General features: G+C 38.7%; 1 protein-coding gene across 3 annotated transcripts in view; it reads right to left on the bottom strand.

Annotated features, from left to right (window-relative positions):
* LOC118211455 (metabotropic glutamate receptor 7) overlaps window positions 1-16,461 on the bottom strand; it is a 190,862-nt gene that overhangs the window by 76,721 nt on the left and 97,680 nt on the right. For all 3 annotated transcript variants that reach the window (XM_035388665.1, XM_035388664.1, XM_035388666.1), the window contains exons 3-4: window positions 15,268-15,403; window positions 14,558-14,712 (exon numbers count right to left, since the gene is read on the bottom strand). In XM_035388665.1, coding sequence (XP_035244556.1) covers window positions 14,558-14,712; window positions 15,268-15,403 — 291 coding nt within the window. The remainder of the gene's footprint in view (window positions 1-14,557; window positions 14,713-15,267; window positions 15,404-16,461) is intronic.

Consider the following 16,461-nt stretch of genomic DNA (forward strand, 5'->3'; position numbering starts at 1 on the left):
AATTAGCAAAATATGGATCTCTATTTTTGAGGGGGAAAATAACCTCCTGATTTCAGGTTGAAATTTCAACAACTTTTGTTTCATCAAAACTTAGCAATCATACATCAGTCATGAGAGCCATACCAAATATGGATTGTGGCATTCTTGTATAGTCATTGCATATTCACTGATAAAATAATGTTTTACAACAAACCGCCAGTTGCTATAGAAAGAAAATCAACAACACATGGAAAAACCAGTGCATTTGTATATGGTTAATGTAAATCTCTTTATGAAACCTGGGTTTCATACTTTATATATTATCTTGTATGAATTGAGAATGAGATGCCATTAATTACTCTGATACTCAATAGAAATCTCAACAGCAAATTAGCTGTAGTTGAAGACTAGGCCTACTTGCCTTGAAATAATACCCAAAAATCAAGTTAAAAAAAAATTAACTAAAATTAACATGTTTAAGAAATGATTTTTTTTTTTAAAAAGCATTTAAAGAAAATATTACCCTTGGGGAAAAAATGTAAATGACTTTTTTTAATGACCAGCTGAAGAGTTGATTATGGAATGCCACAATCAAGATAGAGAGGACGGTGCTTTGATGTGGAGAGCTGCACAGAGTAGCATTTAATCAATAGCCTACATTTTTTCAGTTAAAGGCTCTCCTTCTGCTGGGATTCAGGACTCATAAAGTATGCAGTGCAATTATTTTAACATTAGCGGGGTGTGGATTATTCATGTGGATGGTGTTCTGAATGATCGGACTGAAAGTGTGCTTCTCTTTCGCCTGAGAGGTGGGAAACACACGGACAGTTCCAGGATTTCAACCATCAGTGGGAAGGGGGAGGGGGGAGCAGACACAATTCTATTGGACAGAAATGCTTGCCTGTACTAGGGTACTAGGGATGCATTACATTACATAACATTTATTTGGCAGACGCGTTTATCCAAAGAGACGTGCAATAAGTACATACCAAAGGTCATTGGAACAACTACAAAACACAGGTCCGATAAGGTACAATACTCATTTTGTACAGTTATTCATAGCAATGAACACATTAAGTCCAGTTCACACAGTGAAAATTACTGTGAACTAACCTATGCTCAGTCAAACTAGGAGGCATTACAAAGGATGCCCTAAATATATATTTATATATACTTGGTATCAGCCAATAATAGATAAAAAACAAACATACTGATATTGGCTGAAAAACAAAAATTATGGCTCATTTGATGGGACTGAAGTGTCTCAGGGGGTTCACATGAACCCTTTAAACCACAGGTGTCAAACCACAGGGCCGCAGCATCTACTGGTTTTTGGGGTGTTCTTGGCACAAGCCGTTCATTCAAGTCATTGATTGGCTAAGAAATTCATATAGCTTGTTCTCAATGCCTTAATTGGCAGCTGATTGAAAGGAAAACACAAAAACCTGTAGACACTGCGGCCCACCAGGCATTCAGTTTGACACCCCTGCTTTAAACCCACTGTCACTCTGCCACTGAAACATATACATTCATATTCACATTCATCTGCTGCTCCTGAGATCTGTCAGTATTGTTCTCCACTAACACAGATTATACAATCTCAGCCACTCGGACAAACCACAGAAGCGTATCCTTTGATTTTAAGTCTACTATCGCAGTGTTACTGTCTAAATTTAGCAAAGCAGCACAGCTTCATTTTATCACCATCCAGAAGAGAAGATGCTGCTACTGTCAGCCCTTTTGTCAGCCTCCATAGAAAGGCCATGGCTTTCAAGTTTATTCTCTATCTTCTGTCGAGTTTAGATGCCAATGTATCTTGCTGTTGATTGAAGCCTTCAAAATAATGGAATATAGAAATCTATCCATCTTTTCAAAGTGTGTTGTTAATGGGAAACCAGAATACAAAATGTATTATTATTATTATTATTATTATTATTATTATTATTATTATACAATACATACTATGTTTATGTTTTTTTTCCTACAGCCCTGATCCCAAGTTTTAAATTTCATTGTTTGTTCAGGTTCCGGTTGCTGCTTTCGGAAATAAAAAAAGTAGCTTGTGACATAAATTAATAAAAAGCTTGAACTAATGTGAAGTTATTAATTTCCTCCTGGATGTGCAATTTCCTGAACATCTGAAAGTTATATTTTGGCAGGTCATAGTGCTGGATCGCATATCAGACTCAACCACCTCATTAATTTTAGATGAACTGGGAAGAGCCACACATTAGTATAAGTATAACACCGCTTAAAAGAAGACAAGAAATATATGATATTGGTAAATTCACTTTTGTACATTATGGTTCTCATATTCTCTTGCATCTCACTGTTATGGAACAAAATGTAGTAATAATAATAATAACAAAAAACACTGATTTGCTGTGCAATACAATATTTAAAATTTTCGAAAGACTGTAAGATGTGTCTAATTAGCAGCTAGCACAAGAGAGGAAAACCCAAGAGGCGATAGTATCACCCCTGACTAAGTACAGCAACATGGCTGAAACTTTGATGTAGGAATCTGCGAAGAAGGAAATCTCACAATCTATTTGTGAGTCAGTGAGAACAAAGAGACAAATCAAATAGTTTGCTAGAAAAAATCAAATGGCTTGCGAAAGATGGTGCCTCACTGAAAAGGGAAAGCTGTTTGAAATGCCAGCATAATGAGATCCTGATTACTGCTGCTTTGATTATCAGTTAATTTAAACAAAGATTTATAGCTGAAAAATGAGTTAACATTAAAGGCTACAGTAATTCAAATGACAATTCCCATCAATAAAATATTGAAATTATTTAAACTTAATTGTTTTGGTATCACTTTTTTATTTATTTTTTTTAGTTACAAACAATTAACAATTAACTGTTGTTAATGACCTCTATTCTTGTTCCATCTCAGGGGCTTTCCTATACGTAATTTGCTGTCCAATGCATTTTCAGTAAGGCCAATGGCTCAATGGGGAGAATACTTCCATACCACCAGAACATGTTTCTTTACCTCCCAGCACCAATCTCATGGCAAACTGCAGGAGATCAGCAGGACTAACCCTGATGCTTGAATGGGTGATCGGGGAGAACAAACTTGCTGCTGGAAGAAGTATTGGGCCACTAGGGGGCACTCTTCTCACTGGACCAAAGATAAAATCCATTGCCCCAACACACTGATGGGGGGCACTGTGCTGTAGAAGGTGCTGTCTTTTGGATGAGATGTTAAACTGAGGTCCTGACTCACTGTTGTCATCAAAGACCCCACTGCTCTTTTAAAAAGAGAAGGGGTGTTAACCCCAGAGTCCTGAACAATTCCCCAGTAAACTGGCTTTCCTCCTGCTCACAACCTGCATCAGATTGGCTACACAAGTCCCTTGCATTCTGACCTTGAATGCACTAAGTCAGGGCTCCTCAACTTCATATCCTGCGGGCTGCAGCGTCTGCAGGTTTGTGTGCCAATCCTGGACCTCAGCGTCTGATTTCACTAATGAGCTTACTTCCTGAACCAAAGAGGTAAAATCATTAGTGAAATCATGTGGTGTAGTGCATAGCTGGAGCAAATACCTGCAGACACTGCAGCTCACAGGAGCTGGAGTTGAGAAGCGCTGCCCTAGGTCCTTGTTGCTAAAGTAAACAGTATTGAGTTCTTAGTTTACTGGTTTACCTACTTTAAAACAAGGTCACTAGAAAACTATGCCACATTTATACACATTTAGTTTTCTGTTTGTAATAGAATTCAATGCATATGTTTTGGGTGGAGAGGGGAAATTATAAGATAAATAGGAAAGAGAATTTGAATAAATAACTCAGCAGAGGACAAATACAATTTTTACCACATATAAATTTGACCTATTTTTCTTTTTTAAAATATATATTTTTTTAAAAACCACTGGATTTCACCCACAGCTGCTGTGTAGAACAGTTGTATGTCCTGCACCAGTGAATGGCATGGTTTGATCAGGGCTTGTCAGGCTGGAATAATTCCAGCCAATTGTAGGCTTTATTGGCCAAAAATAATAATGCATCAATTTCTGTGCATGAAAGTCTCACAGAGAAAACCACTGTCTTTCACTCTGAAAGCCATTCAGAAAAAGCTTCATTTTAAATCGGGCTGTTTGGTACATCCCAACCTTGCACATGCCACACATTTCTGAAAATGGTGAATCAACAAATGGGCACAGGAAGCAAAAATATTTATGGGGATGTATGACTATATAAATACTCATGGAGTGAGATTCAAATACCTCCATTAATTGGTGTACATTTCTATAAATCTCAGGTGGCAGCAATGCAAAGCACTATACATATAAATAAATAAAATTCACAAATATAAAAGAATGGATAGGTTTATAAGCTGCATACTAATGTACTGTATAAATGCACCCAGTGAGATCTCCCTCTGTTTTTGCAACTTTGGTCATGCAGAGAAGGGTCTTGGCTCCTTGCCACAAGGCTATAGGTTGGGGCTATGCTGCTCTACCCAAGGGAGAGATACTTAACCTGAATTACTGCCAATAAAAATCCAGCTGTGCAGAAGGATAGCATGCAGAACGAAGGCTGCGTCGCCCGAGAGGAAGGAATCTGCTGCTTTAAAAAAGCAAATATTTGAAATTATCTAGAGCACAAATTATTTACAGGAATGATTATGGGGCATCTGGCAGGAAAGACATAACTTTCTACAGTTTATTATTGGCTTATTTTTAGGGTTACACAAGACAACTTTGGACACAGGAATCAAGGCTTGGCCAATCAAGTGGAAGAGCTGAGTTTTGCTGTATTTATTTCTAAACCTGCATTAAAAAAAAAAAACTGCAATTCAGAAAAAACACTGCAATTCTCAAACTGAAATAGAAACTCAGACCAGCTCTGTGTGCGGATTTCAAAGGTTAATTGAGATAAAATGTCAGCTATGGGGAGAAAAATGCAAGATTTAGCACCTTAATTAGCTCCATAGAGGGGATACTCAATCTTACAGACAGGTTTCAATACAGCAGGCCACCCTGTAACAACACTGAGACTCAATTTTCATGCATAACCCAGAAATGGAGACACAGTCCAAAACTTGACCTCCTCTGAGAGAATTCTGCCACTGAGCGACAGTCAATGCGAAGTGTTTTGATTTGGACATGGGCCTAAAATGCATGCAGTTTTTCCACAATTGTGTTAATTTATCTTCTTGTTATATTTAAATAAATTATAAAAACTGTGGTACATTGCTTGCCCACCACAAGCCCACAAATGACTGTGTCTGATGGGGTGACATGCATTTACAGTGTGACATCAGCAGCAGCAGTTAGCCTGAGACACCAGCCTGAGTCATTTCAGATCAACTACTTTTGATGGAACAAACCAGGTAGATTATGCAAAATAACTAGAAGCATAAAGTTACTCAGACTGTGGTATGAGGCATTGCACTACTTACATGAATTGGTTACATGGCCTCTTGAAATTAATGCAGCATAGCCGTAAAATGTTTTAAAAAAGAACTATGGCCCCCAATTTTACTCCTATTTTTAGCTTTTATCTCCTTCAGGCAGTGAAGTTGGGAAAACATGATTGTAACCTTGTATCATACCAAAGGACACATGGGGTTTGTCTCTCTGCTGAACAGTATCTTTTTTTTTGCAGAAAGAAAAGCATTTAAACGTGTCTAGCATGAACATTTTAACCCAGTAGCCTAGCTTCAAAGGAAATAATAGAAAACCTTAAAAACTGCTCTCTTCTGCCTGTCTGTCTAACACTGTGCTCTGTGTACCCAGCTAAAAGAAAGCTTTGGAGTACATCTAATTGAAATTGGTATTATCCTGCCAAATCATGTTCCCATTTTATTTCAAGCTGCCTTCAAATAAGTACTGCGATTACTTTTCTGTTTGTAATAGAATTCCATACGTATGTTTTGGGTGGAGAGGGGAAATTACAAGAGAAATAGGAAAGAGAATTTAAATAAATAACTCGGCAGAGGACCTTGCCAAATACCATTTCTGCCACAGATAAATTTGACCTATTTTTCTTTTTAAAAATAATTTTAAAAAATGATTCAAGTGGCTCCACCGTGGCCAGAATTTTCCTCTGTTCCTTTCCAGAGCTTAGGCCACAAAATGTTTCAGTCACATTATTATGCCAAGCAAGGACACATCATCGGGCTGAGTTGTGCCGCAGATTTTGATTATTCGGGTTTGGAAAAAGACAAGGAAATATCTGTGATGTCATTGATAAATTAATAATAATAGATCGATTTAGTGCTTAGCTGGAGCAAGCTGGAGCACGATGAGACGTTCCACCTGACAGACAGCGATTCATCCATCAGGATATTAAAAGCCCGGACTGTGTCCGCTCAAGAACAGTGTATGGAGGAAATGAACGAACACAGCCATGCCCTGAATCGATAGCCTGCAATTTATTTCTCGCACACTTATGGAAGTTCCTTTTCCATACACTTTTTGCCCCCTTAATTTAGTTAAAAATCAGCTAGAGTGGTAATTAAAGCCTGTGACCACTGAATGCTGACACTGAAGCTTGGTAGATAACCTTTCCCTCAAATTCAAACGAATTGTATTTGTTAAGCAATTAAATTCTAATCTGTGCTGGTACATAAATCCTTGCAATACAGTCAGTTTTAAGCCTGTACTTGCACTGCAAAGCAAGTATTTTTGTCTAATACTAAACGGGAATGGCCACAATCTGCTTTAGCATAATTACACACTTGTAGTGACCTTTTAATAAAGCAATTTTGAACCTAATAAGTAAATCATAAAGTTCTTGCCATAAAGTCCTTTAGGCTGTATTTGGAGCTCACAGTAATAAGCACAGTGTATACATTTAATACCTAAACAATGTGTAATTGAAAAACTGTTCATGCAGCCTGCTGATGACAAATGAATTTTCTAATATATTAATAAAAAATTGTAAGATTATTGTATGCAAGTATTTTTTAATGCTTATTAGCACAGTGAAACTGGGCTGTGAATTGCATTACTACTTTTGAAACAGTCTGATGACAAAGTTCTATCAAACAAAGCTTGGTTTCCACGTATGTTTGATGTTGAACAGACAAAACAGTGTTCCCAAAGATGAACAATGTGGACATCTCATTTGATCATATGCAATAAGATTAAAATGAGCTATACTCATTATTCCAAGGAGATCTAGGTTCATCGTCACTGGTAGGTCACACAGCAACTGCACATAGTTTATAATCTGGAGTTGCTTGGGATGAAAGGAGGGAACACAGGGGTGGAATTTAATGTGATGCATAAACAAAAATGCTTGCAGTTTTCCCCAAGGATTGTTGATTTAATTTGTTTCCTCTTGAGAAATGGGTGTGAGTTGTGGGATTTACATCAAAATAATTGGAGCATTATTCCAATGTTTTGACTTGACTTAACTGTTTATTTAACTGGAAATACTATATTCCCTTTTTATGATCACATTTATGTAGTGTAAAATTTGTGGGTGTGGGTTTTGTGCTCATAACTGAGTATTTTCCACAATATACACATTGGTCTTTTACATACTGTATGTAACATCTCCCTTTGGATCTAACTCGTGATTTCTCCTCAGTGACAGGAATTGGTCTACAGTGCCCTTAATTACACACTTTTTTTGAAAAGAGTAGACATAGGTGACAAAATAATGCAAATAGGTTTGAAAAAATCTAAAACACCTCCTATAGCTAAATCATACTGATATTTGCAGATCTGGCAAGAATTCACAATGAATATGTTTGTTGGGAGATAATATACTTATTACGTACAATGTGAGACATCATTGGTGGTTAGTGGGAAATGGTCTTTTTCTCAGTTATAATAGCCTTAAGAAATTATCACCATGCACTGAAAGCATTCATAACCCGACGTGCAGAGATTTGCTCATTCAGATTCATGCATACAGATCCCAGAGCTATGGCTTCAGAACCCCCGCTGCAGACAACCATCTGAAACTAAAACGCAACAAGTAGCCAAACAAACAGACACAGCCGGAGGTCAGCACTAAAGTGAGCGCTCCAGCCGAGATCTTAATAGCAGAATTAAAAGCAAACAGCGTGGATGAAAAAGCTAGCGGGTACGGCTGAAGGGTGACACTTCATACCCTGTATGATGCAATTAAAAGAGCATACCATTTCAAATGTCAAGATCTCCAGCAATGCCTCTAAATCCAAACAAATAAATAAATATATAAATACATCAGGTAATGCACCAGCAGGGCTCAGCAGTTTAAGGCTTTAGTATATGGGGTTATTATTCTCATAAATCATTAAATAAATAATATGAGCTTCACACAAATAAAGATAGGATATTATTTGCAATATCTTATTGAGGGATGTAACTTTAATTGCGACTGTATTCGATAAGTGTGCAAATCACCACGCTAACTAGTCAACTTAAATATAAGTTGTAAATAGCAAGCTGCAGACTGCAGTCAGGATTGTTTACCCTTTTACAGCATGACATTCAAGTGTTTCAAGTCATCACGTGTGCCCATGTTGACCACAGCCTTTTTTTATCAGCTCCTCCCGAATATTAATGGAATAGTACAAATATAAGATGATGCGGTTTCACTTTGATTGAAGGTTTGAAAGCTCCATCCGTTGTCAAAGAGACAGCCATTACAGCCATTCTCCCGACCGAGCGATTGTCTCATAGCCACAGAACTACCAACTTAGGCCAGCGTACTGAGTGAAGTGAGCACGTGCGTGGGGTAGTGCGGGCGTTAGTGAAAGTAGTTGGTGAAAAAAAAAAAAAAAAAACATTTGTGGATAAATTTGCACATCTTGCTGTGAGAAACGTCTTGCTGTACAAATTTTAAATTGTGGAGTTCAAAGCCAATCAAAATCTCAGTACATACTGTACGTGCATTATCACTGTGTTCTTGTTCTCTCATATAAAGCCAAAAGCAACCACTGTTCAGTTTTTCTGTTGTTTGTCAAATGTTTCCTGCTCTAAATGAAACAATTGTGAAAACTCTGTCAGCTCTATAGTATGACTCAGTATTTTTGATGAATGCCTCCAGCTCACAGTAGTTGAAATCCAAATCAAAAGGCTAAATGGCATTCACTTCCACCACAACTGGTCTTGTCTAATGGTGTCTTTCTCCTGTAATTACTGCAGCAGCATAGCTGTTATCATTTCCAGACTAACAGCACCAAGTTTAGGGCACGTCCATAGTTGAAGTTCAGCTCTACATGCTCTTTAGATAAATGGCCATCGAATGAAACTCACACTATGTAAGGCCACATTGCTCATTTTTTACCACTGGAAGTAACCTCATTAAAATGAAGATAAGCAAGATAGAAAGCAGAGCTTGATTGCCTCAAGGCCTGTCTTAGAACCTGATTGTATCTGAACCCACGGATGAAAAGGAGGAGAGAAATTGCATAAACTGCAAACTGCAATTTTAAATGGCCGTGAGCAAATTGCCCTGAATGAAGTTGCCTGGTGAGCAATTTCATAAAAACTGTAACATTTAAAATTTATTTCCATCGTCCTATCTTGTCTGTTTTGGGGTGTAGCACGACTTTGTGGGGACAAAATATATTAAAATAATAGAATTTTAAAATGTCATTTTAATGTTTTTTTTTTTTTTTGCAAAAGCTTACAGATGACTATTTCTGTTCCCTCCATCTATCTGCCAACTTTGCATGTGATAGGATGAAATTCCAAAAAGGGAGTTGGAACTCAATTATTTTATTTTTTTTCTCTGTGGAGCCATGGCCTGTCATGTGATGGAACTGTTTGAGATCTTTAGTTATAACCTGAAAGCATACACAGCAGTGCTGTAACTTTGAGTCTGCGCATCTGGATATTTTTTGAAGGAATAATTTTATTCAGACATAAGAAAACATAAGCTGGAACAGTATAATTTGAAAAAGCTCTGTTGGGTAAGGTGTCTTATTAAAACAACCAAGTTTAGGCATTGCTGCCATCATCAAAATAATGATATGTGGTGAAGAGGGCTACAAAACTGCCCCCCTGAAACCTGCGTAGGACCAGACCATGTTAACTCTCCCAGCCAGCTGATATTTGTGTAAATTGTACATGTTACAGAATATGTCCTCCCTGCAAGTGACTGTAGGTTTAAAGACTTTCTGTCCACCCCACAGGGCCTCTGCCATCACCAATGAGAACAGCAATCACTGTTCTTCTCTGCCAGTGTGGGCGGACGTGTCCCCTCCCACTGTGACACTAAATATTATATTTTTCTCTGAAAAGCAGCAGGAGACCTATCCTCACCCCAAAATCGCCTCTGCAGTTCTTCTCTGAGCTTACTTATTAAGGGTGCAATATATTTAGCATCTGGTGAGTAATCTCTGTTAATGAGTGCAGCTGCTTAGAAACTGAGTCAAAGGGAGTATCATACCACTTTGTTGCAAACTTGCTAATTATCCAAATCAAACAGAGTTACCAGTACAACCCGCTTGTCAGCTTTGTGTTTGTATTGCATTTGCAAATTCCAGTAGTTTTGGTGCCTCTCGTCTGAGAGTTCCATCAGTGATTCCTTTGTCATGGGGTAAATGTAGTCATATTGTCTTACATTTCCCTGTGGTAGTGAACATTTATGTTCACTAAAGACATGATTGTTGCGCAATAAAGGTATCCATGAGAGTCTGTGCAACTGAAATATCAGCATCTTGTAACAGCTTGTAAGATAGCTAGATAGCTAGATAATCTTTCTGGATTAATCCTTCAGTAGAAAACAGCTGATATTATTTCCCATATGCATGCACACTGTTAAAAAAAGTTTTCAGTCATCAGTCCTGACTGTTAGAAAATATCCTATTTTCACATACAGGAGTTTTGCCGAAGCAGAGAAGGGAATCCTCAGGGGGGAGTGATGGCCGTGGCTTTTCATGCAAAGCCGCATTTTAATTTCCTAGTTTCATTTTAGCCCATCCAGAAGCGCCCCGTGAGTCAGGGAATCTTCCGGAAATCATAGAGGAAATAAAACATGAATACGAAGGCGCAGAGGTGAGAGATGCTAACTGATCTTGCTGAGGCCACATCACCATCTCCTCCTTCTCATTCTGAGACGCACACCAACCCTGCATGAGACATCCCATCCATTACTACAGGTTGCCTTCAAGAGATTACCAGGGGATTGGAGACTTGGCCAATAGGCTTCCATCATCCTGAAGTGAATCCACTGCACTGCAGCTTCCAAAATCCAACCATTCCACCACTCAGAACACTTAACTGCAATATTAAGCATTTTGTTAACTTAAAAAATGTTTTGAGTTTTTTGTCCTGGTTTTGGGTGTGGGGATATGGTGTCGCAATACAATGAAAATCAGTCTGCTAATAGCCTTAAACTTGCTTTGTGCTTATACCCACATAGCCTTTGTCTGTGCAGGGCTGTACAAACTAGTTGTGCTTATTAGTGTGACTGACATATCGTAAAGAGCAAAAGTAGGCATCAGACCATGAGGACTCCATTATCCAGAGCTATTTCTCACAGTCCCACATTATGAATGACTCAAAACACTGAAACCAATGTCTTCTGTTCTACATAAGCTTGACAGTGGATAGGAAAAAAAAGTTTGTAAAGAAGTAGGAAGGACACTGGGCCTGAGAAATCCCACATTTCCTGCTAGACAGGGAAATGGAAATGGCCAACCCAAGTCATTTGTTTAAAAAAGCAGTCTGAGTTATTTGCTGATTAGGACACAAGAACCTAAGAATATGAGTGTAAATTGCAACACTCCATATGACGCTCACTAGAAAGTGTCTTTCCATGTATGGATTTGCTGTATTGTTTTAATCGGACATAAATGTACAAAAATGAAATTATCAATGTGAAGTCTCTGAATCAATGTGATTGTCCACGCTATTGTGATAACAAAATATTCTAAATTTGTAGAGGGAGGTAGCAGTAGTTTTGTAAATGATACTTTCTGCTGTTATTGTGGTCAAACTCTCAAAGAACGCTGATTCACAAGATTAACAGCCTTGGTGGCAGTTGGCTTCTCACAAGTGGTTGTTAGTGTGAGTCACATGTTAATACGAGTGGGGACTCGTATGTGCAAAAAAAGGTGTGTGTGTGTTTGTGTGTGTATGTGAGAGAGAGATTGTGTGTGTCTGTGTGTGCAGATATACACCAGAACCATTGTGCACACCACATGGAGCAGATGAAGATGAGTCCGCACACACGCACACACACACACATGCGCGCACACACGCATATACAAACACACACAAACACACACACAAAGACACAGAGCTGAGGACCAACAAATCTATCACTTATTGGACACAAAGCCACACATGCCAGTGGACAAAGCAGGTATAAATGCCTTTGTTTGTTTTTGTGGAGTCCCCTGGCTGGACCAAATGCGCTTTAAGAGATATGGGGCAGAGCCATATGGAGTCCACTGATACCACTCTCTACACAGGCCTTGTTAGTCATCTTTCACACTGACACACGACTGCACATAAACACCTCACTGGAAGTGAGAGGAGAACAGATCTAAATAGCCAGGCATTTATGAAGGATTTCTGTTCCTTTCACCCTCTGGGTTTCCTGTTTTTTCCTTTTTGTTTTTTGATTTGTTTACTCGTCTATTTATTTGTATTGTACAGAAGGTCAGTATCTCAGCCACAGGCGCTCAGTGAAGAAAGGAGCTCTTGCTGTGGACGCCATTCTGCAGTTCCATAGGCGAATGCCACCCACACCCGGGGGCAAAGACTCCAGGAAGAGACTGCAGCAATGCTCCTTCCTGTGCCGTGGGAAAGTTAACAATAACGCCCCCCCCCCCCATTCCGTTTCACTAGGACTCAAAACACCGTCCCTGTCTCTGTCTCACTGGGGAAAAGGTAAAATAAATACCATTCAGACTAAAATGGCTGCAAGTGAAACATGCATGACCTTTGTTAATTAGGTTTTTGGTTTTAATTATAAAATTACAGTCAGGATTTTCTTTTTTATTCTTCAAATATTGCTGTCTTTCTTATGTTATTAAACAGCATGTCCCAGTATGCTATTTCTTCCCCCAAAGGCATAGTTGTATGGTCTTTATTGATTGATTTTTCTTTGTCACTACCGATTAGTTATGTTGTCATAAACTGTTTCTTTTCATTGAATTATAGTGAATATAGCAGGTTATATGAAATGTTAGTATTTGACCCTCAATCTTTATTTGCAATGTTGCTTATTAGCAGCAATAGCAAGATATATCAGTAACTCTGTGGAACCTGGGTGGCTTGCGAACTACAGTAGCTACTACAAGTTTCTAGTGAGTATTCTTTCCATTTATACTCCCCCGTCTAACTTTGTGTGTGGCTATTGGTATATTTTAGCTAAATGTATTTGTTACAATAGCACTAAGCTGTTTGTTTTTATATGGAACATGAGATTCTCTGACATACAGACCAATGTCTTTAGTTTTGTTAGCAATTCTATTCAAAATTACTCAAAATAGTTTACCAAGAAGATAATGTCACACCATGCAATTATATTTGCAGAATGGGTTTCATCACAGGCATAAAAACAAAAAAGAAAAAAAACAAAACAGGCAGCAGCGACAACAGCTAATTATGAAGATGGTACACCATTTGAATGTGCTCCAAACCCACTGTGTCTTAAATATCAAAATATGCAAAGTCACTCGCTACTCACGGCAAGTCATGAAAATTAATGAAGTTGGAAGAAGGAGAAGAAGGAGCCAGGCCCTGCGAGCCAGGTCTGAGATTTCTGCTGTAAATTTAATTGACTTTGCACGGGACCTCGGCACAGCAGACCTGACAGCAGGTGCCTTTTTGTCACAGAGTCTACATCCCGAGCCCCCATCTAGAGCCCGCTGCATACCCCCCCCCCCCCCCCCCGCCCTTCATGCCACACTTTCCCCCACCCCCACCCGCACCCCCCTGGCATCACACAAAACCACCGTTTCATTAAATCTTCAGCCAACATAAAAAAAAATCGACACTGAGAATATCAATGAGGAGTCTGCTTATTAACCTGCCACCTGTAGGCCCAGTCTGTCCCATTATTGAGGCTCGAGGGTGACCGTGTGTGTGCTTCTCCAGACTGGCGACCTGGGCTGCTTGGGGAGGGGGGGCATGGTCAATGGAAATGCTTATTCCAATGGGGCATGAAAAACATGGGAGCAGTGACTCGGTCCGAATCACTGACCCTGTAATACATTTAAATCTTTTTTTAATTCAGTTCCAGGTACTATATCCAATTCCTGTATTAAAAGCACACAAGTCTCTAGCCACCAAAGGGAAATGTTCCTATTCTTAGGATCATGTAAGTATTCAGTCTGATTAGCTTCCAGGTTCAAACTATCCCCCACAAACCCAGCTCATACTGAAAATCTATAAATACAGAAGATCATGTAGTGTTATATTGAATGTACACAGGAGGGCCTTGGGCTGTTTGATCTAACATTGCGTAGTTAGATCATGAGGTAGACTTGTAACATAAACCCTGACAAACAGAACCAGACTTTTGAACCTCTGAGCTCCACTCAGAGCTGGATTCCTGTAGTCACAACCTGACTTTTATTATTATTATTATTATTATTATTATTATTATTATTATTACACAAGTAGTAGTATTAGCATGATTATTATCATTGTTATAACCAAAGCCTTACCTTCTATGGTTGCTCTTTTGGGAAGGATGGTAATGGCCCCCACAGCTGCATCCTCTAGCTGGTGTATGGGGCTGTTTTTGGCTCCCCAGCTGTCTGACCCAATCCACAGGAAATGCCCAACCCGATTGGCCCTTTTTGTGGCATTAAGAACACCTCTGAAAAACAATGTCAACCGTAAAAAAAGGCAAAATTGTCTGAAAAACTGAATATTCTCTTCCTGGATTCATAGCTATGGTGTTAAGTGCTAATACATTTCATAAGTTTAAAATAAAAACCTAGTATAATTTCATGCTTCCTTCTATTTGAGAACCCTTCATCCCACCTGGAATATGCTTCTTGAGAGATAAACATATTTATAAACATCAAGATGTGTAAACAGCAATTACCCAAGTACAAATCACTTGCTAAAAAATAATTATGTAAACCCTCAATTGCTATGAGACATGAAAAGGTTTCTAAAGGTAAAATGGTTTCAGAAGAGCTGCATCCCTGATGTAAAGTGTGAATTAGTCTTTCTTCTTGGGTTTACACTGGGAGAATTTATGAACTCATTTTCTTTACTGCAGTCTTCTTGGCATAGGAATTGCGCTACACTGTTTTTTTAGGGCTACATGAAGGATGCGGTGGAAAATCCTGAGGCCTCTTTTGAAGTATTGTAGTCTCTACCGCGAGATACAGCTGAGTGTGGTGGTCTGCAGGAGCAGGCATACCGAATATCTTCATCACTGGCGAAGATGACGACCGCCTTGGCATGAACGGTGTCGAGCAGTTGTCGGATGATCTTGTCAAAATCAGCCTGCTTGTGGTCGTGCGGAATTTTCAAGGACTGAGCAATGCAGATCCCTCCTGGAATGACAAACACGACAGGGCGTCAGTACGCAGACCAGAATACTTCCGGTACTTCAAAAACTTTTGGGTACATCCGTTAAAAAAACAATAGTAATACATCGAGGTGGAAAGTCCAGGGGTCAAAAAGTAAAAGTCCTGCCATGTGTTTCTCCCACCCATGAACTCAGCCAGCTGATTTCACTAATTAGTTCTACCTCCTGGCTGAAGAACTGTGTTAATTAGCAAATCCAGGTGACTGGAACAGCATACAGATGAGTATACTGCTTTCTCAACCTGGATTTTCCACCTCTGGCAATACATACATTTACACAAACATTTGATCTTCTTTAATTAATTGATTAAAACTGATTTAAAGTTTTTGTCCCAGTCGTTCCATATTTCATGACTGTAAGTCCATATCAGATAACTGCACATTGGTATCAAAACAGAAGCAGCAGAATTGTCCCACTGTATTTACAGATATATTCATAACTGATGTAGGCATTTAGGAAACATGACTTATTTGTGAACATGAAATATTATCATTGTCATTCAGGCAGAATCGTTTCTCTAAAAACATAATAGGAGAATAACAGCAAGAACAGTGCTTTTACTCTATAGTACAAACAATGAGTGTGAGGTTAACATGTGTGATGAATTAAAGTATTGTGTGTGTGTGTAACCTGCATGTAACCGCATTAGCATTTCAGAGATTACTTTATCGCAGTGTTCCTCAATTGCAGTACAAAATTATGAGTTACCAGCCCTTTTCTCGATGCATAATTTACTAACGTACCTTTTCTTTTGTAATACAACATAAGAAACAAATGTAGAACAAATATGTAATTCATATTTATTTTGCTATGATAGATTAAAATATTGTTATTGCTGTAGTCTGTGTGCGGATGCTTCCCCAGCCTATTCACTAAGTATTTATTATTTTTTGCAATCACCCTAATTATGGTACTGCCGATGCATAATTGCAGCTCTGTTTGCAAAATATCACTACACTGAGCATTTCTGCTAAACGCCAATTCACACCTTTATACAATTGATATAGCTCCCATTCTACCTAC

This window comes from Anguilla anguilla, chromosome 13 (genome assembly GCF_013347855.1).
Source record: "Anguilla anguilla isolate fAngAng1 chromosome 13, fAngAng1.pri, whole genome shotgun sequence".
Taxonomy (NCBI): Eukaryota; Metazoa; Chordata; class Actinopteri; order Anguilliformes; family Anguillidae; genus Anguilla; species Anguilla anguilla.